Consider the following 27,339-nt stretch of genomic DNA (forward strand, 5'->3'; position numbering starts at 1 on the left):
ATAATACAATAGAGCTTTATCTTTATAAAATCATTTTGAAAAATGTCACTTTTGGTCCTATAACTACTGGTGTATTATTAATTTCAGACCACAAAAAACTGTCAATTTTAGTCTACAACTATTGAATTTTGACAATTTCAGTTTACAACTATTTAAGTATTGTCACTTTCAGTCCACCCAACAAAATTGACAGCTAAATATCGCCGAAAAGTTTTAATTGGGTTATTAGTTTTAAGGGCAAAGTTATCTTTCTAAATTAATGCAAAAGGGAAAATTTTAATTTGGGAATTTGTAACTCTAACTTTACGAAGGAAGAACGAATATGGAAGGGAAGAAAGAAAGAAAGAAAGAAGAAGGAAGAATGAGGCACCATTCTTCAGTAGAGTTTACCTGGTGGGAAGAAGTGGAGAGTATTTCTCCACTTGTGAAAAAAAAAAAAAAAAAGAAACCGGTGAGATTGCCGGGGAAGAAGAAAGCTAATGAGAAATGGATGTCATATTATCAAGCTTCGAGAGAAAGGGCCTATAGAAATACTCCGTAGTAGAAAAGAAGTTTTATGGATTGCCAGAACAACCAAGGTAACTTCTGACGGCAACAATGCTCTTTATTGTAGAGTGTTCATCAATGGAGTTTTTTGGTTTCCGTTAGCTCCGTTGCGTTGGTGAAGCAACCTCGTAGTAGTTGAGACTCCTACATTTGTTTCGTGGAATACATGTTTGAATCCTCGAAAGGAAGAAAGGTTGTCCATGGAAGGGTGATGGTTGGCGCATTGGAGACAGTCCTCGAAAATAATGTCGACAAGGGAACCCTCCGACATGATAACTCAATTAAATTTTTTTGACTATTTTTAACTGACAATTTGACCGGATAAATTGAAATTGACAATAATTAAATTATTATAAACTAAAATTGACAATTTTTAAATTCATAGATCGAAATTAATGATTCACTAATAATCATACGACATTAGGACCAAAACTGATAAGTTTTATGTGATCAAGTTAATCAGTATTTTCTTAAAGGAGTGATAGCAGATAGGGAACTCCATCTACATTTTAGAACCCCAAGGAAAATAATGGAAAAGCCTCCAGTTATCAAGTTGTCATAGCAAGCTTGTCTAAGCCCGGATCCGAACTAGGGACCTCTAGTGTGTGAGACTAGCATGATAATCAACTACACCACCCAGACAAAGACGCTATAGGTAACATTTAAAATAATTATAACAAGTCTAATACTCTATGCAATTGTGCCTAGCAGAATTGCATGAGCTTATAAATCAAGTAGGGTATCTTAATTCATCTGGGGACTTATAGTCTCATTTATTTAAATAGCTTGGAATTTTTATATTTATATAGATTCATATATTAATTAATTGTAATATAGTGTATACTTAATGTATCAGGAGTGATGTGTAAATGTTTTTTGGTTTTAAATTATGTTACTTGATTAAATGACATGTGTCAAACAATTTTTCATTTTCTTTTTTTTTTTTCTTCAATACTTTTTTATATGTTTAGGAAATATATATGAATCTTGAATTGACCGCTAACTGCTAAGGCAATCGCTAAGATTTCTCATAATCTAACTCAGAAATAAAGTAGAGGGAGTCGAAACATGAGAAATGTCTACATCTTGTTATGTATATATTACAATTAACATATATTACAAAGTGGCTCTCCCAAATGGGAGGTAATGAGTTCGAGCCTCAATGGGGGACGGTATTGACTATTTGTGCTTCAGTATATGTTGAGAAAATAGTTATGAACAGATACTACATCGTAACAGAGTCAATAGTACTAAAAAAACATTATATGTACTTGCATTTAATAATTATGTATCTACAGTTACCATATACCTTCAATTTAATTATTTATAGATACATAATCTTGTTAATTAAAGATATATAATTTGAATATCTTTTTGGAGCAAATGCACGATGTAAGTTGTACCCTAGATGATAATATAATGGAAAAAAGTGTCAAATAGGTCATCAAACTTGTATGGTTCATGCAATTAAACTATCAAACAAAAAATGTGTGCAAAAACATTAAACATACAAAAAAATGTGTAATTATCATCTTTTACCTATTGCTCAAGTAAAAGAAGTTAAATTAATGACTTGACATTTAATATAATTATTGTTAAAATTTAATGCTTATATGGATGGTTATTTTTCTAGTGACATGACAAATTATATATAAAAAATTTTTAGTTATTATTTTAAAAATTAAAAGATAATACTGCAAACAATCATAGAGGAGTCAACCCTGGCTACCTCCTCTTCGTCGAATCTGGACAAAGGGGAGGCAACCATAGATGCCCCTCTTTCGTCCACAACGGACTAAAGTGAGGCAGCCATGGTTTCTTAGCGGCGCCTCCTTCTAAATGCTCTAAAGGAACACATACTTTTGCAGTTTTATCGACCCAAGAAATGAAGAATGAGGGAAAACAAAAAATAGAGTAATGAAAAAGGGAGAATTGAAAGCTATCTAAGCAAGAAGTGATTTAACTTGAATGTTCCTAGATACTTTCTGCGGTCTATATGAATCTGATATTTCAAGAAATTCATACTCACAGCCTTCCTGGTGACTATGGCTTTGATCCATGGGGCTCTTAGACCAGGAAGGGACCGGAGGTTTCATTGAGCCTAAATGGCTAGCATATGGAGATTGAGATCATCAACGACCGTTTTGCCATGTTTGGAGGAGGAGGAAGCTGCCTTCTATTGAAAAAAAATAGCATAAAATGGTATTTTAAGTGGTTATTTTGTTGTACAAATTTATGTGGGGTCCACTTTTGATTTGGTTCACCAAAGTGGATTCGGGTTCTTCGTAGTTAGACGAAGAGATTGATATATTGTACGCTCAAAACGGATAATGGGTTAATGGAAAATTGGTTCTCAAAATAGACTCATTTGAGTTGGAAAATAGAGGGAAAAATCATTAAAGTAACTTTTATCCCACATTGGTTTGGGAAGTGAGTTTGCACCACTATTTATATAAGAGCTTTTCTAAGGCTTGACTCGTGTGTGCAGACACCTGCAGACACAAATGTCGTTCGGAAAATTGGTTGTTTTTGCAGGCTTAGTTATGCCAAATTTTCGTAACTAGAATGGTTCAGCCTATCAACTCGTGGAAAATTCTTGTACACAGTTCGTGAACCAAAATGGTGAAGCTAACAGTTCGTCCATCGGCTCGGGTTTGGTTGAATGATTGTCCACTCGTGTAATTTGTTCAACTCGAGTTTAACCCCTAGTAGTGGATTGCTACCATTCGATCAACTCAGGTTTGGTCGAATGGTTGTCCACTCGTGTAATCTGATCAACTCGAGTTTAACCCCTCGTTGTCTCGTCTCGTCTCATGTACGATTCGGGTTGTGACCGTTCAAAGTCTTAATTCATCTGTTACAGAATTAATTTTGAATTAATTTCAAATTATTTCCAATTTTAAATTACACAATTATTTCTCAGATAATGGTTTGCTATTACAGGAGTTATATCACTGATTTTATTATCAGATTAATGTCGATTAGGGTTGTGACCGTTCAGAGTCTTAATTCATCTGTTACGGAATTAATTTCAAATTATTTCCAATTTTAAATTACACAATTATTTCTTAGATAATGGCTTGCTATTACAGGAGTTATATCTCTGATTTTATTATCAGATTAATGTCATGATTAAATGCTATTTAATCCTACAACTCATATATAAGTTGATTGTAGAACAACAGATTTTATGATATACAACGAAAATCTATTTTCTCTCTCGAAACTCTGTTTCTACTCCTTTCTTTGCCAAACTGTGATCAAAGCCTTTGCCAAATTGTGATCAAAGCCTTGTTCTAGTTCGTCGGGTTTCATAGTTTGAGTGCTCAAACTTGAAGTCGTAGCTTGTTTTATCGTAAGAAACCTATGCTACAACGCTCCTAGCACCAAGGAAGGTAGCAAATAAGGTTTTAAGGACAGTATAGTGAGTACACAACTTAAACTTTCCACCTTCAGATTTAACTAGAAAACCCTTTCGTTTCTTGTGCTTGTTATTTTTCTAGAAATATTATTTTCATAGTAATATTTTGTAACAAGCTCCCATCTACGTAGAAGGAGGAGGACGTCTTTCGTCAATGTCAACGGGGAGTCCGCCTCGGTCAACGTCGACAGAGGAGACTTATTTTTCAATTTATTTAAATAAAAAAAATTATTTTATTTTTCATGTAGCATACTAAATCAAAAGTTTATCTGTAACTTGTTACTTACCTATTAGTAATATCAATTGCACACATTTTAATGTTAAATAGTTTAATTATATACTTCTTTTTTTTATTCGATATCTAATTGCACAAACCATATAAGTTCTATGATTTATTTGACACTTTTTCATTTGATGGGAAAGAATTCATGGCATAGCCTCACCACTCACTCTCCAATAATGTCCTCGAATGCTTGATAAAACTCAGGATTGGATTCATTGAAGCCCTGAAATTTTATCCATCCAGATGGATGCTGAAAATAGCAGACTTCACTTTTTCTGAATTGATAGCTCAAAGCAAACCTTCATTTTGGGATTCTGAAATTTTTTTATGAATACAACTCAGTACTGGATCCAATTTCCCCGGTTTTGATGTAAATACTAAATAGTTCTGTAAAATATTGCAACATAAGTGCACGAAGTTTCAAGTTTGAAAACTGCACTGTTGCGTCTCTTTTAATAACAGACTTTTGGAAGAAACTTCTTTTGTTTCCAAAAGCAATTCTGGTTTAGAAGCCATATATATTGGCGTTGAGCTTCAGTAAATGCATGGATTCCTTGGGGATTTCATCTACTTCTAACCACTTCCATCTAGCCCAAACGAAAATCTTTTTCGAGGTTAGAAATTTCTAGTTAAATTTACACCCCAACTCCATAAAGCCCTAAATGTATATTCAAACTCTTGGAATTCTCCTAATAGCTAGTAACAATCTCCCTACAATGTTTCTCCTTTAGCCAAAGCCTCTCAAATTCAAACCCCTTCCGAGTTCTATGTATTTGTATATGTATAGAGAGGAATAGTCTCATATGAAATTATCATCAATTCCAAACTTGCAAAAGGAAAGGAAAGGAAACTTTTCTTGGTCCTCATATTTTGCTTCCATTTCCTTTGGTGTGATTCTTTTTCAGATTCAATGATAGGAAAAATAGGGAGTAGCTTCCTGTCAATTGCACTTTCTGATTTCTATTTTCATACTCAGCCAGGTTGACTCTCCATTTTAGAGACTCAAGAAAAAACTCTCAATGCTGCATTTTCTGGTACTAGTTTCTGCAAACTGTCTAAATCATCTCTGCATCTTTATATCCATTCAGTGGATATGTTCTCATTTTACATGATACTTATGACTTAAGACTTCTTTTAAAATCTTTTTGGCATATGAAAATAGGTCTGTAGTTACTGAAAGCTGTAAAGGTTGATGCAATTATTGGAGCTCAAAAATCAGCACAAGCAAACTTTGTGATGGATCTTGGAGACATAGCAAAAGTGCCAGTAATCTCTGCAACCAGTACTTCCCTTTGCCTTTAGTTATTGGGGTAATATTGAATGCTCATAGTATCAAGCCTTTCCTTAATCTGTTTCTGTTGTTCTGTTTGGTCCAACAAGACTTGTAACTACACTCTATAGCACTACCACTCTGGTCTTCTACTGGTGCCATGGAAATGGTAAAGAAAAGCTACTGCAAGCACAAAACAAACAGAGAAATGTTTTGGAATCTCCATTCCGAAAAAGGTATATATGACTTCCCAGATAGAAAGAAATTCAAAAAATATATATAGGTGCCAGAAATCTGCTTGTTATGAAATCTGTGATTAACCCTGGCATAGCTAGATACAGAAGGAATGGAAACTTTTCAAGAAATGAATGCCATAATGAAGACTAGTTGGCATATGATATATATGCTTTAATGGTGGATGACAGAGTGAATCATTCAAGGAAGGTAAATTATGAATAATTAGAATGAACTGTGGTCCCAATGAATCTGTAAATAAATTATGGGATTATGTAAAAAAAAAAAAAGTATAGGTGCTTTTGTGTTATATTTTGGAAAGTAGGAGGCCTATACATGAGTTCCATAGACTTGAGGGGTCATAGTGAAAATATTCATAGATTCTACAGGTCAAGTCAACTTAGAGTAAAACTTAAAAATTTTCCAGCTTCTCCATTGAAAATTTTTTTGTCTGCTCTACTTATAAGTCTCTCGTTTATTCTTCTTTAATACGGGATATTTGTATCTTAAAAGATGAGACTAATCCAACTAAATATTAAGGTTTTTTTTTAGTCTTTTCTGGTATGGTATATTCGTATCTTAAAGGATGAGACTAATCCAGTTAAATATTAAGTTTTTCTTTTAGTGTTTTTTGGTATGGGATATAGGTATTCGTATCTTAGAAGATGAGACTAATCTAGTTAAGGATTGATCGGGGCAAGTTTTCCGAGGTCTTTCTTCTGGTTTGAATGAGGTATATAAGAAATAAATAAGACCAAGAAAAAATGTACCATATCTGAGAGCAGCAGACAATGCATGCAGTTGAACTTTTACCAGTTCAACTGAAAAAAGAGGACTTGGAAGCATCTATAGAGAATAATAGTCTCATATAAATATGTCCATGACATATTATTAGCTGCATTATCAAAGTCCAAACTTGGAAAAGGAAAGGAAATGATGAAAATGTTGTTGGTCCTCCTCATATGTTGCTTCCATTTCCTGCATTATCCACTCTTGTGCACTGCTAATAGGGAACTCCAAGTTGGGGTGATTCTTGATTCAAATTCATTGATAGGAAGAATAGGGAGTAGGTTCCTGTCAATTGCACATTCTGATTTCTACTCACTTCATTCCAACTACTCAACCAGGCTGGCTCTCCATTTTAGAGACTCAAAGGACCAAACTCTCACCGCCGCATCTTCTGGTACCACTTGTTTCCTTGTCTCCTTGTTCTGCAAACTGTCTAAATCTTCTATTCGTGTTTATATGAATTCATGGATATGATCTCAGTGTACATAGTGAATTGAGACTCTTGTAAATCCCATGATCCACTTGTATCTGAAATGATTGATTCTGATTAAATAGCTTTGTCTGTAAGTTCCAAATGATGCAGTCTATGCAGATACTCCTATCTGTTTCATTTTTCTAAGTATTTATTGTATCTGTTCCTATCTGTTTTGGCATATGAAAACAGGTGTCGAGTTGCTGAAAGATGCAAAGGTTGATGCAATAATTGGACCTCAAAAATCAGCACAAGGAAACTTTGTGATGGATCTTGGAGGCATAGCAAAAGTGCCAGTAATATCTTTCTCAGCAACCAGTCCGTCCCTTCGCCCTGGCTCCCCTTACTTTGTTCAAACAGGCCTAAGCGATGATGCTCAGGTTGGTGCCATTGCAGCCATAGTGGAATCCTTCAAGTGGAGCCAGGTTGTTCTTATATTTGAGGACTCCGAGTTTGGCCATGGCATTGTTCCTTACTTGTCTAATGCATTCCAAGAAATAAATGTCCGAATCTCCTACAAGAGCCCACTTCCTGTTTCGGCATCATCTGATTTTTTGCTCAAAGAACTGTACAAGATGATGACAATGCAGACGAGGGTGTTTGTGGTGCAAACATCTACTGATCTTGGGGCCAGGCTTTTTCTGAAAGCCAAGGAAATTGGGATGATGAATGAGGGTTATGCTTGGATTATTACACAAACGTTGATGGATGTAATGTATTTGATGGACTCGAATGTTGTAGAAGCAATGCAAGGGGTCTTAGGGGTAAAGCCTTTGATTCCCAAGACTAAAAGACTTGGTACATTTGAAATGAGGTTGAAAAGCAAACTCCTGAAAGATAAGACTAAAACGCTTGATCATCCAGGCTTTAGACGAGCAGATTTGAGTGTTTTCGGGCTGTGGGCATATGACACTTTGTGGGCATTAGCTGAGGCTGCAGAGAAAGTAGGAAGAGGCAGAGAGGCTAAAGAAGTTCTAGACAGTTCATCAGATCCATTTGCTGTTGGAGTCTCGGAATCAGGTCCTGAGCTTCTGCAAGCAATATTGGGGACAAGATTTGAAGGGATTTCCGGGAAGTTTCAGCTTGCCGATGGAAAGAGAGAAGCGTCATCGTTTCAAATACTTAATGTGGTTGGAAACGGGGAGAGAGAGGTGGCAATCTGGACACCTTCACGAGGAATCAATTTCAAGACGAATGGCACTAATTTTTATTCTTCATCAAGACAAATCTTCAAGAGTAGTGTCATATGGCCAGGAGGATCAAATACTGTTCCCAGGGGATGGGAATTCCCAGTTGCAGGTAAGAAGCTAAGAGTCGGAGTGCCAGTGAAGTCTGGTTTTACAGACTTTGTGAGAGTGGAAAGGGATAAAGAACTCAATAAAACCCAAGTTAGCGGATTCTACATTGATGTCTTCAATTCAGTCATGTCAGCGTTGCAATATGCTGTGCCCTATGAGCTCGTTCCCTTTGAGAAACCCGATGGCTCAAGTGCAGGAACTTATAATGATCTAGTATACCAAGTATTCCTTCAGGTGAACTTAAACAAATTCCTTTACTATCATAACCAAATTCTTGTATTTCATTTTCCTAGTTTCTGATCATATCTGATTAATTTTATGTCGTGTGATCAGAACTTTGATGCTGCAGCTGGGGATATATCAATCACAGTGAACCGTTCAAAGTATGCAGACTTCACATTGCCCTTTGCAGAAGGAGGGGTGTTCGGTGTAGTCCCAATAGGGTACGAGGATGTGGACAACATATGGACCTTTTTGAAGCCCCTAACGAAAGAACTTTGGCTAACCAGCATAGTGTTCTTCGTTTTCACTGGCATGGCTGTCTGGATTCTTGAACACAGGGTTAGCTCTGCTTTCCGAGGCCCTCCTTCTCAACATGTCGGAATGATCCTATACTTTCCATTCTCGACGCTAGTATTTGCACATAGTAAGTAGTCTTTAATTTCTTCTTTCTATTTATCAAAAACTTGGTTCGTTCTTTCGGTCCAACTCAACTGCTGCAGATTGAACCAATTCTGTTGCAGGAGAGAGAATTGTGAGTAATTTTGCACGGCTCGTTGTGGTGGTTTGGATGTTCGTCGTACTCATTCTCAACTCGACTTATACAGCCAGCTTGTCGTCAAGATTAACAGTACAACGTCTTAAACCGGCAATCCAAGATGCGAACGAGCTAATCAAGAACGGAGACTTTGTTGGCTGTCCAGAAGGCTCATTCATACCAGACCTCTTGAAGGAAAAAGGATTTCAAGAATCCAAGATCAAGAAGTATAAATATCCCGAGGATTTCCATAACGCATTGTCTAATGGAAGTAACAATGGCGGGATATCAGCATATTTTGATGGAGCTCCTAATATCAAAATCTTCCAATCCAAATACTGTGGCAAATACACCATTGGACCGTCTTACCGCACTGATGGATTTGCTTTTGTAAGCATTTTCTCAGTCTCACTGTCACTTCTTGCCAACTGCATAGTTACTGATTCTTTCTTTATGTCTGATTGAAAAATTTTCAGGTTTTCCCTAGAGGGTCTCCACTAGTTGCAGATGTATCACGGGCAGTGATCGAGCTGACAGAAAACGGAAGGATTTTGGAGATTGGGAATCAAGGGTTCGGAAATGAAGAAACATGTACAGGGCCAGACAGCGCACTGCTGGGATCAACAAGTGTGAAATTACAGTGTTTCGAAGGACTGTTTGCCATTACTGGGGGCATAACGGGATCGTGCCTCCTAGTTTTCCTAGTCAAGTATGTATACCAGAACAGAACATGTCTGCAGACAATCTTGGATTCTAAAACTAGTGTTTGGTCAAAGGTTGTAGCAATTTGCAGACATTTTGATCAAAGAGACACTTCTGCTGATCCACCTAGAGATCCCAAAGAGAAAATCCGAGATGCAGAAGGTGGTGAAGTTCCTGCTGACCTATTGAGAATTTCTTCGAATTCCAGTGTTGTAGTGCCCTTGAATATGGAAGAACAGAACAATGCCAATGTGAGAATGGCATTGGAGGTGCAGTACTCTAGTCCGGGTTAAAGTCGTTTCCATATGCCTATTATGTTCTGTTATGTTCGGGTAAGTTTGTTAGAGGGTTTTCTTGTCTTTTATTCTAGATGGCTATATATAGCTTTACTTTCCCTTGTAATATCAGTTTGTAGTGTAAAAGATTGAGACCACTTCTTGTATGTGAATGTGATTTGAAATGTTCATGTGGTTTGAGTGCTTCGAAGTGCTCATGTGAATTAGATGCTAAAATTAGAAATGAGCGTGAAGATGATCAAGTTATTCTCTTCTTAAAAGGTTTGAATGATGAGTTTTCCAGCATAAAATCCGGAGTGCTTGTTTTAGATCTATGCCTCCCATGCATATGGTTTTTGACATAGTGATTAAACTAGAGAGACAGTTGCATGGCAATGAAAAGAATGCATGTTAATTTTAGCCTATATGATACAATGAATCAAAAGATTGTAGCTACAGTAAAGAATAGCACTACAGGGCACAGGCAACTCCAATAACAATAGGTGATTTACCTTTAATGGTGGAAACAAAAAATTGGGATCAGGCCATGAGGTGTCATGAGCAGGTCTAATTGTAGAAGACACTTTTAAGTCTGTACCATACTCCGTTCGTATCGGGTCAGCCCAATTAAAAGGCAAAGTGCTTACCAGATTGAGTTTTCTATACAAGAGGGTTTGAACTCCCGGCCTCTCTTAAGAGACAAAAGCGCACGACCACTCACGCCAACCAAGTTGGTTAATGGTGGAAATAAATTTTCTTCAGAAAATGTACTTTATATGGAATGTCTGGTTATACAATTGAGAAGTGTTATAAGAAACACGGTTATCCACAAGGTTGGATATCGGGATATAAATCTAAACGCAAAACAAACACAGGCTAGAGTCTTTGCTATAGTGTCTGGTAATGTTAATAAGATTTCTGTTGCTACTAGACTAGTGTGAGCTGATATTGGCCTATCCAATGAACAATTCTAGAAGCTTATTTCTATGCTAATAAGAATTCGATCTGTTACTACTAGACTAGTCTGATTCTTGAACATAGAATAAGCTCTGCTTTCCGAGGACCCCCTTCCCAACATGTTGGGATGATATTTGATTCTCCCTTCTCAACAATAACATTTGCACACAGTAATCCATTTTACCATTTCTATGTAGTGCTTTACCTTTTTGTTTTAGAAATTCCCTAGCTTAAGGGAATTTGGTGCCTTTACTTGTGCCTTGAGTGGTTAGCCACTCAGTTAGTTAGAAAATCTTTACCTTGCTAGAAACTGTTTTTTGGGGAAAAATACCACCTGAGGCCTGAGCTAGGCAAGTGCAAATTAATTTTGAATAGTGTGCTCTTGTTTGTTTTTTTAATTTTTTATTTTTTTAATTTTTTTTTATTTTTTTGTAATCGGCATAACTGATAACAATTGGCGTTTGATATTCAGTCTTATAAAGGCTAAATATTTGGTTTGTTATTCAATTTATTAGTGGATTATGTAATTGACCAACCATTTGATCACTCTTATAATTTTATTTTTTTAAATACTCATGACGTTTCAATTGTCTAGAGTATAGAAGTTCAATAATTTATTTGACATTTTTCCTATTATATATGATACAACAAACAATAATGCATAATATGATTTAAAAAGTATGAATGTTTAGAAATATGTTAATGTAAGAACAAGTTATCACCTGTTAATAAAATGATAGATCTGATACACCTTGAGAATATCTAGAGAGCTAATTCGAATGACTTGATAATCATTCTCTATTGGATAAATATTTGAAGTCAAGTCAGTCATCTTATCCATTGTTGTTTTTGGGCTGATCGATTATCACATGGAGCTGACACTAGTCTGTTGCAATTGAGGGGAGCCTTAATTTGGGTGGTCGGGGGATCTTACACCGATTCTTTAAAGAAGGAGCTCGTCTTGATTAGCTAAGTTGTAGATGTACATTCTTGAGGTTCTTCGTGTTTATCATTGTGATTCGGTATATCGCTCCATCATTTCATGTGATGCCTCCCAGACGTAGGAGTTTAATTCTCTGAATTGGGTTATCAAGATCTGTGTGTTCATCATTGTCTTCTTATTGTGTTCGTTATTAATTGGGTGAACTTCTCACTGCACCAGTTGTTGAACTAGTTCAGAAGACAAACTTATGGAAGCGTAAACTTGACTATTCATGTTCATTGCTTATCAATTTAATTAACTAGACTAGATCATTAGTAAGTAATTGGACGTAGGGCTTTATTAGTTAGTTACCTAATTTCATCACCTTTCCGTTTATAAACAAATTTAAAAAAATTAATCTTTGCATTCAACTTTTAATTAATTTATTTTTTTGACAAAAACGTTTAAGAACATGTTTGGTAAGATGGAGTTATAATTCAACTATAACCTAATTCTTTGCGAGCACAATTACATTGTTTAGTTGGAGGCAATTTCAATTACTTCCATTTGTTGGAATTGAAATTCACCACCACCACCACCACCACCACCATTTTAGTTTGATCCTTTCAATTCTCAAAAATTCTATTCCTGCATATCGAACCATGTAATTTGAATTCCTACTTTATCTCGGTCTTATTATTTTCCTACAGAATTATAATTCTTTTTCCCCTTAATTCATTACTTCTAACCAAACGCCCGGTAATTCTTCATTTTGTCTTTAATCTCACAATTCATTACTATTTTTTACTCCACCCCAAGTTGATTTAATTTTTGTTTTTTAAATTCAAATGTGTTTGTAATTTTGTACTATAATTTAAAAATGTTGTTAATAGTAAGAATTGAACTCTTAATTTCTCCTTTAATCTTGACCTAGCAAGATTAATTAAATGCTAAAGGTATTTATTAAACTTCTTTTGTATATATATTTATTTAAATCATTCACAAACATTATATAGTTATATAATTATATAACACACAGTCACACATACATATACATACATACATACATATATATATATATACATATATATATATATATATATATATATATATATTAATGATCAATCAGAACCATCCCTTATGTGAGAACGTAAGAACCAACACGGATGTACACAATCTACTACATTGAATGTACACAATCTACTCCGGAGTAGATTTTGTACATCGTGTGCTTAAAATATTAAATTGTGCGCATTAATGTAGTACGTGATAGATTGTATGCATTTATGATTATTAGTTTTTACAAGTATTAGTTAATACAATTAATTGTAACTTTATATTAATATTAATATAATTATATAATTAATGTAAATTTTATTTATTACATAAATTAAGTGAAAATTTATAAACTAGAAATTTTATAAACTTTATAGCTTAATAATATTATAAGTATAAAGTAAAAACAAAAATATTACGAGTATATATAAATTATATTACTATTAAATAAATTATAATTATATTTTAAACTAACAAATTTACACTAATAAATATAAATTTATACATCATTCATTTAAGTTTTTTTTGGAGTACTACTGACTCTGTTACAATGTAGTATCTGTTCATAGCTACTTTCTCAATCTATTGAAGTACAACGAGTCAACAGTTGCCTGCACTGAGGCTCGAACCCACTCCCATCATTCATTTAAGTTAAACCTCCATTTCTATATTCCAACTTTCAGTAGTTTGAGTTATCGGGCTAGCCCATTAGCTTTCGAGCTAGCCCTATCAGGCCATTGGACTTATTGGGCCAATGGTTTTCATCTAGCTTGATGAGCACAAATGATGAGTGTAAAAATGGTGTAATGTCGTTCCGCTGAGGATTGGGACTATGGCACGTAATTGTGTGAATTACCAAGCACTAAAGTATATGAATTAATAGAATCCAAGCAACAAAGACTGAAGGATGTAAAAGAAAGCAATTGATTAAGGTGTAAACTGTATGATAAAGGTATGAGCTAGATTAGGGGGATTGTAACCTTGATGTTCTAACAAACTCAGGATTAGGGAAAAAATAATTAACCAAGGGATATATGGGCAATGCACAAAAGAATTCTACTCAGCTACTTTCATAATCAATAAGAGAATTAGGCTAAGATTGCCCCACTGTCGTGATGCATCAATCATAACCTTAAGCACCTAAGCATTGTAAGCCCCCAAATTACCTCTACTTTCAAAGCAGGAAAATTAGGTTGAAATTGGTAAGGCTCGAGGTCTCCATCCAACTGTCGTTGTAATGAATCCCTCTCCTAAACTAGCAATTAATTGTGACCACAAATCAATTAACAAGTACAAAGAAATCCCCAAATCAACATAAACCCTAGGTAAAAGATTTAATCCCTTTATGCAATTAATCATAAATTGAACATCAAGATTAACAATTAATCCCTAATCCAAACCCATAAGCGAATTACTCACGCATGGTTAAAGTAAACAAAACAAAGCAATAATAAATAAGCATAAACATTGTAAGAAATAAAAGGGAAGAGAAACTAAACTGATAAAGAACAAATCCAACTTCAATCCAAGATTCCAAGCTTGAAATTAAATAATCTAATGTATAACTATGCTAGGGAAATATAAAGAGAAGGGAAAAATAAACTAAAACTAACTAGGGTTGAGAACTCTGTAAGGGAACCTCTTCAATTGTAGAGAATATGTAGAATATATAGGAGGTAGATGGGCCTTAGCCCATTAGGCAACTTCCAATTCTTTTCCAATTTGTATTCTTCCTTGTAATTTCCTTTTCTTCCAGAACTTGTCCAAAATGTTCCAAAATTCCTCCTTTGTAGTTCCTTGTAGATAATTCAACACTTGGACAATATAACACACAAACAATTCTCAATTTCACTAAGATAAGGGAAATACAATTAAAATAAGGGGTGAATTATTGTATAAAATAGTAGATATCATAGCTAACCCATTTGGGCCATCGACTCGTCAGTTTCAATTTTATCAGACCAGCCCATTTAGTTCGGGTTAAGATTGACATCTCTAGACCCTAGCACCATAGATGTTCTCTATATGTGACTGAAAATTTATATCATGGACCAGAGTTCACATAGTATTATGAATCTTTGATTGAAACGATGAAATATAGAATTCATACTCGTAAGGTACAAAATATCATAACACAAAACACAAAAAATAACAATACAAGACACATATACATGTTATATATTTACTTATTTTTCAAATCTGATTTAGATACATAATTTGTATTCATAAGCACAAAATTTTCAGTCACATAAATTCATAACATAAGACACAATTACTAATTTATTTCAAATACAAAATTTGTAGTCCAGTGGCATCAAACCCTTCTCTTTATATGGGAGGTGGTGGGTTCGAGCCTCAGTGGAGAGTGGAGTCAGTGCTTCAATAGGGCTTCAATAGGTTGAGGTTGAGAAAGTAACTGCATTCTAATAGAGTTAGTAGTATTCAAAAAAAAAAATACAAAATTTTATAACACAATATAAAAGAAATTCACAACATAAAGAAACATAAATGCGGTCCATAATGCCTTGTTAACCTCGGTTAGATGAGTATATGACCCCTACCGGCTAAATGACTACATTTTCAGAGTTTTCAGTTTTCTCCTCGCCACCTATAGACTAAACTGTAAAGAGAGAAACGGTCCAACGGATATGGGAGAAATCGAAGAGAGCCGTGCGACCAACACCGCCGGCGAGTCTGCTCCGCTTTTATCGAACCCGGATCCGAGAGTGGGCACCAAGGTTCCGGAGGTGGAAATTCACCTGTACCGGCAAGGGAAGGGCCCGATCGAGGTGGTCAAGTGTAGCCTCGGTGGTTGGGAACAGGATCAGCTGGAGGTTCGCGATATCCTCGACAAGTATGGCTTCAAATCCATCTACGCCTTCAACCCTGATTCGGGTCGGGGCGTGCCCATCCGCTTCAACCCTCGCAACGGCCGATCCATCCTCACCTACGCTGATGGATCGGTTATTCATGTCGATGGAGAGCCTAAGGTAAGTTATACACACTCAAATATGCATGTATTTGTCTACTTATTGTAAGTTAATACCCAATTTAGTCATCGATTATAGTGATTTTTTTTATTTTTTTTTTGGTTTAGTCTTAAATAACTTTTTATGTTTAATTAGGTCAATGATTTACAAAATTGAGTAGTCTGTTAAGATAGCTTGTAATTTCATCTCAATTAATACTCAATTTAGTCCTTTGACTATAGTAGTTTTACGAAGTTAATCTTCAAATATAGTGATTTTACTCAATTTAGTCCTTGACTACAGTGATTTTTTTGTTCATTTAGTCCTTGATTCTAACAATTAAGGACTCAATTGGATAAAATCATCAAAGCTGAGGACTTGATTGAGTTCAACAAGTCGTTTAGGACTAAATCGAGAGAAATTATAGTGGAGGACTAAATTGGGTATTAACTCTACTCTGTATTGGAGAAACTATGATCAGGACTGATATAGTGATATTTACACGAATTTCTGTGAGAAGAAATTGGAATGATAGTTAACATGATGGTTCTGGTTTTGTTTTTCTTTGCTCAGTAGTATTTTTTTTTTTAATCATCTATGTATTATATATTCATCTGAGGCCTGAACTTATAAGCACCATTAGTTTGTAAGTAATAGATGGTTTTGGAAAATGAATCAAGATGAACTTTGACTCCTCCTTTCCCAAACTGTGTCTAAAAATGAAGACTATGTTAATTCCAGGCTACCCTAGATTAGAATTCATTGCTCAAGTGATCTACTATCCTTGAGAAGGTGTAGAGATTTAGGCTGAAAGTTGGAGGAGAAAAAGATCAGAAGAGAGAGTGAAACCAAGATTTTCACCCCAGTTGCTTGGCTTCTCAATTATTAGATGGGTTTGAATATTTGTTTCAGCTGGAAATATGCTTTTCGAAGCTGCTTGAGTCTTTGAAATTGATTTTGTACCTAAAAGGAAGAAAAATTTTACAGGTTGACAATGTTTTCCTCAATTAAGCCTTAAACCAGTGAGTGAGTGAAATTAAGGTCACGAGATTAGCAAAATCTAGTATTCAAGTTTTTCCGGTTTATTTGTAGGATTTTGTTCAACTGTGTTTTTCTTTTGTTTCACTTCTGACTTGCTTTCCAAATTCCAAATATGAGATGTCTATGCCTAACAGTTTACCTTTTTTTGTGCTTCTTGTGGATTTTGTTGGCTGGTTTACAAAGGTCCTTTCCCATTAAAAGTTTCACTCTACCTTTGATAGTTATCTATTCTTCTAGTACTTTTTAATTTTATGTTTTCAGAATAAAACAAGCTTCAATTTTAAGATTATTCTTATTAAAAAACAAGGTTTCAATTTTGTAGTTGACAAAACGAATTCACTGTGTATAATGGGCAGTGGTCCATACACAACCCTGACACATATCATGATGTGATGATCCATGACCACTAATAATCCCCAGTTCCCCACCTTTCAACTTTATGAGAACATGTTGTGCAGAAATAGTGTTTTCCATTTGCTCCATCTAGAATCTCGAGTACTTTGCATTGTAGCATTTTGGTGGCTGAACATATATGTTTTATGTTGACATGATGATATGCAAAAATTCTATATGCTATTTTAAAAACCCAAAATGCCGAGAATACTGAATAGATCATGCTAATACTGTTTGTCTTGAATGAACTAAGCTCTAATGTTCTAAATTACTTACACTTTCATACTAAGACAACAAAATTTTCATGCCTTGTCTATTTGGAAACCAAAGTTGGGGTTTACACATGTCCATCCTGTATCTTTGGCTGTAGGTCATTTGAGAAAAGATGTTCTAGCATTACTTGGACATTTTACCAGAGCATGCTATTTCCAAAATACGAATCCCTCTGATACATGCCGAGGCCATGATTATTTAGGAAGCCGTATTTTATTATATTGCATAGTTTAGATATTAATAAATTACTAAATAGTTATTTAACTTTTTACTCTTCGTCTTCGAATTAGTTTAGGTAGTTTAATTATTCGGAAGTAAGTTGGAAGATTTTAGCAAATTACTTAGCTTATTTAGTTTATTGGCTGGATTTTAGCCATTCTATGAGTTGTATTTTATCATATAAATAGGGGAACCAATTTCAATGAAAGGGAGGAGAAATTCAATCCCATAAAGGGTCAAGGGAGTTTTGGGTCTCAAGCAAACCCAGTGTTTTCTTTTCATTTTCCAACTATTATTCTTTCGTCATTTTTCTTTAAGTTTTATTGCCCGTGACAGGATAACATAACACCCTCCATGGATCCTTGCTGGCCCTTTTTCCTTTTATGTTAATCCTTGGCACGTACTTAAACATTTTTTTCTGGTTTCAGGATTCGTTAATCCAACCGATTACCAGAATATTGGTTGGGGTTGCTGCCATTACCATATTGATTGTAGTGGTGATGAAAGAGACTCCTGAATGGGCCAAAAAGTTGAACTTTTCTGGTGGACGCATCCCTCCATGGATCCTTGCTTGCGTTGTCATTGTGTTCACACGAATGAGGAAGAGAACCAAGGATTTCTTGGAAAAACGTCGCTAGGTACTTAACACCTTAAACTAGTCGATGAATCTTCTGAAACTACCTTAAACTAGTCAGATGAATCTTCTGAAACTTCTAAGTTTTGCCTTCTGTTGTGTTCTCTATTACTGTGTTTCACATAAATTTAACATAATAACATTCCTCAGATACTCTCTGGGAACTTATGTCCTTGTAATCACAGCACCAAAGCCTAGCATTTTTCATATAGTGATTGCACTCTTCATTTGTCTTTTTCATTTTTATTTTTATTTTTATTTTTTATTGGATAATAATGGCAACCATTTGGTAAAGCTTCAACCTGCAACCTAACATAATCAATCATATTTCTTTCCGGATGGGACTATTAATGTGTGACAATTTTTAGTCTCATACATGTTTTTTTGGCACAATATTAAAACAAGTGCATTAAAACAGTGCCGCTGGTGGTCCATCAGCATTGCACCAAGTCTATTAAAACAATATTATAGGTTTATCACAAATTTAATAGTTAATACCTAATAGTCTTCGATTACAGTAGTTTTACTCAATTTAGTCCTAAATGACTTTTTGTGCTCAATTTAGTCATCGACTTTGATGGTTTTACCCAATTTAGTCCTTTGTTAAAAATTCTGTTAGTGCACGGTTAAAAATAGGGTCCTAATGGTAATTTCTCATCCATCATCCCATTTGGGATGATTTCTTCTTCCTTCCCTTATTAAGATCCACACATAAATGTAAATCTTCGTATCCAAATATTTATTTACTCTGTATTTATTTATTTAGAGTTGAAGTTGATTTGGTATCGAAATTTGCATTTCTACGTGGATCTTAATAAGGGGAAGAAGGAAGAATCATCCCAAATGGGATAAAGGATGAGAAATTACCATTAGGATCATATTTCTAACGGTTAACTAACATAATTTTTAACAAAAGATTAATTGTGTAAAACCATCAAAGTCGAGGACTAAATTGAGTATAAAAAGTCATTTAGGACTAAATTGAGTAAACCCACTATAATCGAGGACTATTTTGGGTATTAACTCCAAATTTAAATAGATCAAAAGTGAATGCACAAGTGCATTAAAACAAAGTCAATAGTACTAAAAACAAAGTGCATTAAAACAGTGCTGCTGGTCCATTAGCATTGCAACAATTTACCAAGTATTATATATATTTAAAATAGAGATCAAATGCGGTAATAGGTTTCCGGTAAAAGATGACATTTAATAAAGATCAAATGCAGTAATAGGCTTTCTGTAAAAGATGAAGTTTAATCCCAGCCCTTGATCTAATCAAAATCATCAGCCCAGATTGAACACAGATTAAACGCGGTGGCAATTTGGTCTTTTTGCATCTTTAAGGTGCATGATTTTTCTTCTTAACGTGCATGGTTTCTGTGTTGTGTGCTTAAGGTGCGCCAGTTGTTAAAACTTAAGGTGCGTCGTTCTAAAGTTTTAGATGAGTGATTTTCTTTCTTAATGTGCGTGGTTTTCCTTTTAACGTGCACTAATTTTTTTTTACAGTTTGCCCCCAGTCATCCAAATACTAGAAACCCTTCTTTGGATACTGCTGACTCTGTTATAAATGTAGTATACTAGTATCTATTCATAACTACGTTCTCAACCTACTAAAATAACCTCTCGTTTGGAAAAGCGTTGTGCCACTAAACCACAAGGTTATTGGCAAATAGACACATCTACAATTTAGCGTGATTCAATATAAAATATCTATATCCTTATAAAATTCATTATCATAAATTAGAAAAATAAACAAATAGCTTCACAATATGATATAGATCTAAAATTTTAAAATATTTCTAAATGCTATTAAAAATGTAGAATACCTCTTGAAAACAAATATGATGTAGTGAGCAGACGATTATTGCAATAGGAACCTGAATTGCAAATGATGTAGTGACCAACTGGTTAAATACCCATGAGAAGATGCCATTTCGTGCCAACAACATCCACACAAGCCAAAATAATTTGAAAACAGATGCTTTGAATTTATGGCTATGTTTGAGATGCGCAGCTAAAAAGTTAATTAATTGAAATTAAAGTGTTTAGTAAAATAATTGTTCAATTAGTTGATAAATGTAAAAAGATATAAAAGGATAAACTAAAATGTTAGAATTTTGATTAGTGAAGGGTATTGGTGTCATTTTTGTAAATTAATAAAGATAAAAAGGTTAAAAAGTCTAGGAGCTTATTTTGAAACGCCATTGAGAGTAGTGTTTCAAAATAAACTATTATTTTAAGTTCCACATGTTTGACCAAACAGAGCCTATAACTTATTTATAACTTTAAAAAAATCAACTATAAGCTCTAAAATAAGCTTTACCAAACAGAGTTCATGTCTTATTTGACAATTAGTGGTTAGCGGACAACCGAATGTATTAATGGTTTTCATTACGGATTGGATTAGTTATTTATAGAGAGATGTTTGGTAAAATTAGTTATTTACGGTTAGTAGTTAACATATAAAAATACTTCTAAAAATATATGTATATTTTATAATAATAATAATTTATTAATAATAATAACTATGTTTAACAAATAATGTTCTGTATATTAACAAAATTTAAGAAGAGGTTAGTTTTGGGTTGTTGGTTGAGTTCCACACCAAGCAACAACCAAAAAGGGGAAGCCAGAAAGCCGTCAGACCCTTCCCCATATGTACTTAACATTTTATTTTAAAATTAAAAATATTATATATCTCACGTGAAACGTTCTTACACATAATTATATTTTTAAAAATAGTATATAGGTGTTTTGGATATTTGATTTTTTTTTTGAAAACGCTACAAGAGTTCTGAACTACTAACATGACGTTTGGTTGACAAAATGAAAATAGAGGGAGTAAGAATATGATTGTAAAATGAATGGAATAGAGAAATAATAGAATATGAATGATATTCCATTGTTTCGTATCGTTGGTTTATGAAATTATATAATAAATTATATTTAAATGTTTGGTTGGTAATTTAAAGAGAGAAAAAGAATATATAATCAAATGATAAAAATACCCTTACCCAAAATAATTAATAAAAATATAAATAAATATTGTTTATTTAAATATAAAATTTAAATTAATAAATACAGGCACAATGATAATTTTAGAATTTAATAAAATTAGCTATTCATGATTAGACACGACTATTATGTTCTCTTTACAATTATTCTTTTATATCAATATAATACTCCTTCTGTCCCATTTTACCTGTCCTATTTACTATTCATTGGTCAAACCAACTCTTTCTTCATTGCTTATTTTCTTTTGTAATTTTTTATTATTTTTAAATTTAATTTTTTGTGTTTAATAGTACTTTTAATGTAGTTTCTAAATATATAAATTTTATATATTAATGATAAACTTAATATTATGAAAAATAGGATTAAAAATAACTTTAGTCAAGCCTCGTTAAACGAATCAGACATCCAAAATGGGACGGAGGTAGTAACATTTAAATATTAAAAGTAACAAACATAAAATTCTAAAATATGAAAGTACATAAAATTATTTTTTTTTAATTTTAAAAAATGGTTTACTTTGTGGGGAGAAGCAAGGCCGCCCTTTTTATTATTAATAAAAAAATAATAACCAAAATATTCTATACTAAGTCTCCTTCTCATCTCTATGGCGTGTTTGGTTTTTTGGTTTTCCTTGTGTCTTTTCATACGACGTCTTCTTCCTGTTCTATTGAAGATGTTTGTGCATCTCTGACGCTTGATGAAGAAGAAGGCAGAGGTGTGGATGACGTGGTGGGTGAGCTGGAGGGTCTCAAGTTTGCGGCGGTGGGGAGGTTACTTACTGATCGACCCTTCGAATTCCTAGTTGTTCGTGACACTATGACGGGGGTTTAGAGACCTGGGAAAGTCATATGGCTTATGACTTCTGGGCTTTCAATAGTGATGCCAAAAATGTGCATGGGGCGGGTGCTGCTGTGCAAACCCGCCAGGATCAATGAGTCTACTTGCATGGAATTGTTGAGGGCTTGACAACCCGCCGGCAGTTCGTGTGTTGGAGATTATCCAACGTATGAGGCCAAAATTGGTTTTTCTGTGTGAGACCTTGTGTGGTAGGACTAAATTGGAAAGTGTGCGTAGATAGTTGGGGTTTGAAGGGTGTATGGGGGTGGATAGTGTGGGGCATAGCGGTGGTGTTGTGTTGTTCTGGAAGTATGGTGTGGAGGTGGAGGTGATGGGTTATGCTAGCAACTGTATCAACGCTCGTGTTTGATTGGAGGACAATGGGATATGGTGGAAGTTTACAGGCTATTATGGGTATCTTGAAAGATGGCGTCGGCGGGAATCCTGGGATTTATTAAGGTACCTTTCGAACCTTCATTCTTTGCCTTGAGTAATCATGGGTGACTTTACCGATCTCTTGAGTTTGAATGAGAAGCGGGGTAAAGTGCCTCATTCGAAGTGGTTAGCGAGAGGGTTTAGGGAAGTTGTTTTTGATTGTGGGTTGGAGGGTTTTAGGTTTGAGGGTTATCATTTTACGTGGGAACAGGGAAGGGGGACCTCAGCTTGGGCTGAGGAAAAGCTTGATCTCATTTTAGTTAATGAATCTTGGAGGGAGTTGTTTTTGGGGGCCCCGGCGTGTTCGCTGGAGGGGTCCTCTAGTGATCATCTTCCTCTTTGTTTATCCCCTGGTCTAGTCTGGTAGCAGGGTGTTTCAAAGGAAGGGTTTTAAGTTTGAAAGTATCTGGCTGCAAGATGTTCAATGCAAGAGGCTACTATTATGATTTCAAAAGTTTAAGTGAAGCTTTGTGTATTTGAATGCCTATCACAACCGATGTGTAGAAAATAAAAGCACAACCTGATCAATTAATTGCCTTTAGCTGTATTTTCGGGCTTGACAAAGAATATGAGATTCTTAGGTCACAATTGTTGGGAAACAAGGAGTTAGGGTCAATGGACCAAGTGTTCTCTTAGATACAGAATGCTACAGTAAGTACTGACAACAATGAACTTTTCGAGAAGAGTGTTTTTGTATCATAGGGAAGCAATGGTGAAAGAAGTGCATTTTTGTCGCAAGGGAGTTATAATAAATAAAGGTATAATAGTCGAGGTGGTCGCAATCGAGGACGTGGTGGCTTTGGAAGAGGTCATGCAGGACAAAAGGTATGTTTCAATTGTGGAGAACCAGGTCATTTCTAAAGCCAATGTCCTAAACCACCCACACACAGCAAATATTTGCTAACACAACTTCTAGGTCTGAAACACATATGGTGGTTATGACAGATGAAGAGTTAGCAGCGTTTAATTAGCTTAATGTGTCATCTTCTATGTAGTCTCCATCCCACTTTCCATCCAATCAACTGTCTTTTTCTGCAACCTTTGTCCAAACAAGTAATCCTGTTACATGTGTGTCTTCTTCGTATACACTGTGGGCTATTGACTTAGGGGCTAGTGACCATATGACAGGTAATCCTAATGTTTTATCCACATATTTTCTTCTAACCTTAGGGCTATGATTACTCTAGCAGATGGGTTATTTGTTCTGGTTTTGGGTAGGGGTAATGTTGTTGCAACCTCATCATTACCCCTATCATCTATATTATACCTTCCAAAGTTTCCTTTTAATTTGCTTTCTATTAGTTAAATCACACGGGCTTTGAATTGTTGTCTCTTTTTTTATTTTTTTTTTCGGGTTATTACCTATTCCAGGATCTTTTGACGAAGAAGATTATTGGTAAGGAAAAGGAAGTCGAAGGCATGTATGTATTAGAGCAGTCTATAATTAGTATAAGGAAGTTATGTATATCATTACCTTGTATAGTTAGTATAATTTTAGTAGGTTAATTATTATATGTATTAATAGTTTAGTATAAATAGGTCCATTGTATATAAAGATTTGGAACCACTCAAGAGAAATATATTGTTCTTATTCATGTTCTTCTTCTTTATTTCTTGGAGCCCTCACACGCTCGAAGTGTGAAATTGGAGTTTGCTGTGACTCGAATACGGTTAGGAGCCAAAAGTTTGCTCGAAAAGTTTCCTATCTATTACGGTCCTATCTAGTGTCGTAACAAAAACTTGAATCGCATATTGTTTCACAAATTTGAAGCTAAAGTCGTTGGAAGAACTTAACGCTTCTTTAAAATTACTAATGATATGGTGAAACGTAGCTAAGATTGACTCTGGTATGTATGGCAATTTTTATCATTTCACACTTATGAGTTATGAGAAGAACTCGACAAAGAAACGAGAAGAAAACGAAACACGCCAGAAAAACAAGAGGAAACAACCTTATCAAAGAAGCAAAGAGATACCGAAGAGAAAACCAAAAGGAAAAGCAAAATAAATGGAACAAGAGGCCAGAAAACCTTTCAGATCTGGATATAGACTCTCAAGCCTTCTCTGAAAACGACGAAAGGAGATGATCTGAGATCTCACACGTAACTCTAAAACAGCCGAAAGATGGACGGCGACTAATAGCACCGCCGGCTCAACGCTCCATCATAGCACTGGCCGGCAGCGCTCGGAGCTCTTCCTGTTGGGAGTAGATGAAGTTGGGGGAAAGGGATGAAGCACGCATGCACGCATATATTCATTTTTAGTATATATACTAATGTTCAATTTTTAAAACTTATCATAATATACTGAAAGCTCATTTTGCTTATATTTATCTTTTAAAAAAAATAAACCTTCATACATTAAAGATAATCTTTAATATATTAAAATTTAAAAATAAATATTTATTAATAATCGACGGTAAACACCATCAACCCATTTCTGTTGCTTCCAACACATTTCGGAAATTAATTAGATGTCAGAAGAAGAAAAATGGGTCATTGTCTAGAAACTGTTGGCAGCTTATGTCAAATTAAAAGCCAATTTCTTTCAAATCAAAGTGGGCTCAGCTCCTTGTTGAGAGTAATGATCAACAACAAGAAATAGTTCATCTTCTATCCTTTGATTTTTTAGATATTTATTTTTAAAAAGCGATATTAATAGATTCATGGTCAAATATTACAAGGACTATAAAAAAGAGTTTAAAAAATGACGTATGATGCATCATGCATGTATTGTGCATGTGTCGTGCCTCGTGCGTGCGTGCATATGTTTATACACATAAAAATAATTAAATAGTATTTCTTGCTATATAATTTATTTTAAAATATTTGACACACACATATAAAATTAACAAAATTTAAATAAATTGAATTTGGTTTCATATTGACAATTTGATTTTGTGGGCTTAATCAGAAGGATCGGAGATGTGAACAAAATTGGTGCGGTTCCTGTCTGTCTCGTCGAACCGAGACTGACGGCGTTTAATTTGAACAGCGCAGTCATCCACACACACGTGGATGGAATCAAGACGAAGAGAAACGGCCGCCATCACTTAACGGATGGTTCAAGGTCCCTTCCAGCATGGCCAAGAGTGAATTTATAGTAAGAAAGCAATGCTATTTTGGTTGTTATTTTCAAACCACACTTTTCTTTATTTTTCTTAACTTCTTATCCCCCACTTCATCTTCCATGCAATTATGTCAAACACCCTTCCTTGCACCTTCTTGTTTCACTCTCAAGCAACCATAATATTTGGATAAATTTATGTGTCAATTCCAATCCTAATTGTGACAGAGTAGTGATCGTGGAAAGAGATGTGCAGGAATTACTGTCAATGAACTTCGCCTACTAATTTGAGGCAGATGTGACCAAGTTATGAGGATAACACATTTTTTGTCTTCGATGTATAATTGACTTCGCTATTTTTATCCCCAAATTGGTACTAAAGTGGTATTTAACTACTTTTGATATATTCAAGTGAATATATATTTTCATGTGAGAACATATATTAACGTGAGAACATGCGAACTTCTTCAGTAATGCACGGTAAGCTTTACATGAATGCAGAATAACTACGTAGTCCAGTTCCGTGACAACTGACAACTACTACATGAATATACTGTGTTTTCGTGTAGTAAATATCATGCATCCATATAGTAATTTCGGTACATTCATGTAATAGATACAGTGCATTCAATATCAAACTCACACAACCTAAATTTTACGGAGTACAATTTAATTTAAAATTCTAGGGGTCAGAACAGAGGAGGTTGGATGTTGTTGATCTTGAAGCAGCCAGCCGGCATAGCTTAGGATGTTGCCTTTTTCCCTAATTAATTGATTAATTAAAGAAATAGTCGTTTTAATATTCAAAGCTTCATGATTCAGTACGTAAACGGTAAAACAGAGTGCTAAAGAGCTTGTGCTTCATGAATAATAATTAATAAATTTTTTAACTTTTGACTTTTATTAACTGGCTACAAAGATAATGTAAGAAAGTGGAATATCTTCTTTTTTTTTTTTTTAGAATAAGGTTCAAATTGGTCGCTGAACATTTTTTGAAAGTGCAATTAGACCATTAAACGAAAAAAATGTGTAATTAGGCCACTGAACACTCCAAATGCATGCAATTTCACCTGATAGCATGTTACTTTTCATTTCATCAGGTTGCATGCTTACATGGATGGTGATGTAGTGTTTTAAAATAAGTTTTTAATAATAAATAAATAAAATAAAAATTAAAAAATATTAATTTGGAGTGTTCAGTGGCCTAATTGCACATTTTTTCGTTCAGTGGCCTAGTTGCACTTTCAGGTTAGTTCAGTGGCCAATTTGAACCTTATTCCTTTTTTTTTTCTTCGTGGTTTAAATGGATAGCATTTCGATGTGTATTAAAAAATAATAAATAGAGAAAAAGGTCAAATACACCCTCAAACTTTTGCTAAGAAGTCAATTAGGACCTTGAACTTTTGAAAATTGTAATTAAATCTACAAACATTTTATTTTGGAGCAATTAAACCCACTGACCTAATTGGTGACTT

General features: G+C 34.6%; 2 protein-coding genes and 1 non-coding gene across 3 annotated transcripts; 2 read left to right on the forward strand and 1 right to left on the reverse strand.

Annotated features, from left to right (window-relative positions):
- Positions 1-1,114: 1,114 nt before the first annotated feature.
- TRNAV-CAC lies at positions 1,115-1,188 on the reverse strand. Its single transcript has one exon. It is a non-coding gene; the product is annotated as a tRNA-Val (tRNA).
- Positions 1,189-6,687: 5,499 nt separating this feature from the next.
- Positions 6,688-10,291, forward strand: LOC116020345 (glutamate receptor 2.8-like). The gene is made up of 5 exons (XM_031260825.1): positions 6,688-6,937; positions 7,208-8,547; positions 8,647-8,959; positions 9,057-9,460; positions 9,547-10,291. The coding sequence occupies exons 1-5, from the start codon at positions 6,688-6,690 to the stop codon at positions 10,063-10,065; spliced, it is 2,826 nt and encodes a 941-aa protein (XP_031116685.1). The 3' UTR covers positions 10,066-10,291.
- Positions 10,292-15,551: 5,260 nt separating this feature from the next.
- On the forward strand, positions 15,552-18,751 carry LOC116019011. Its single transcript, XM_031259074.1, has 2 exons — positions 15,552-15,972; positions 18,306-18,751. The coding sequence occupies exons 1-2, from the start codon at positions 15,631-15,633 to the stop codon at positions 18,513-18,515; spliced, it is 552 nt and encodes a 183-aa protein (XP_031114934.1). The 5' UTR covers positions 15,552-15,630; the 3' UTR covers positions 18,516-18,751.
- Positions 18,752-27,339: the final 8,588 nt, after the last annotated feature.

The sequence above is a fragment of the Ipomoea triloba genome, chromosome 5, assembly GCF_003576645.1.
Source record: "Ipomoea triloba cultivar NCNSP0323 chromosome 5, ASM357664v1".
Classification (NCBI taxonomy): domain Eukaryota; kingdom Viridiplantae; phylum Streptophyta; class Magnoliopsida; order Solanales; family Convolvulaceae; genus Ipomoea; species Ipomoea triloba.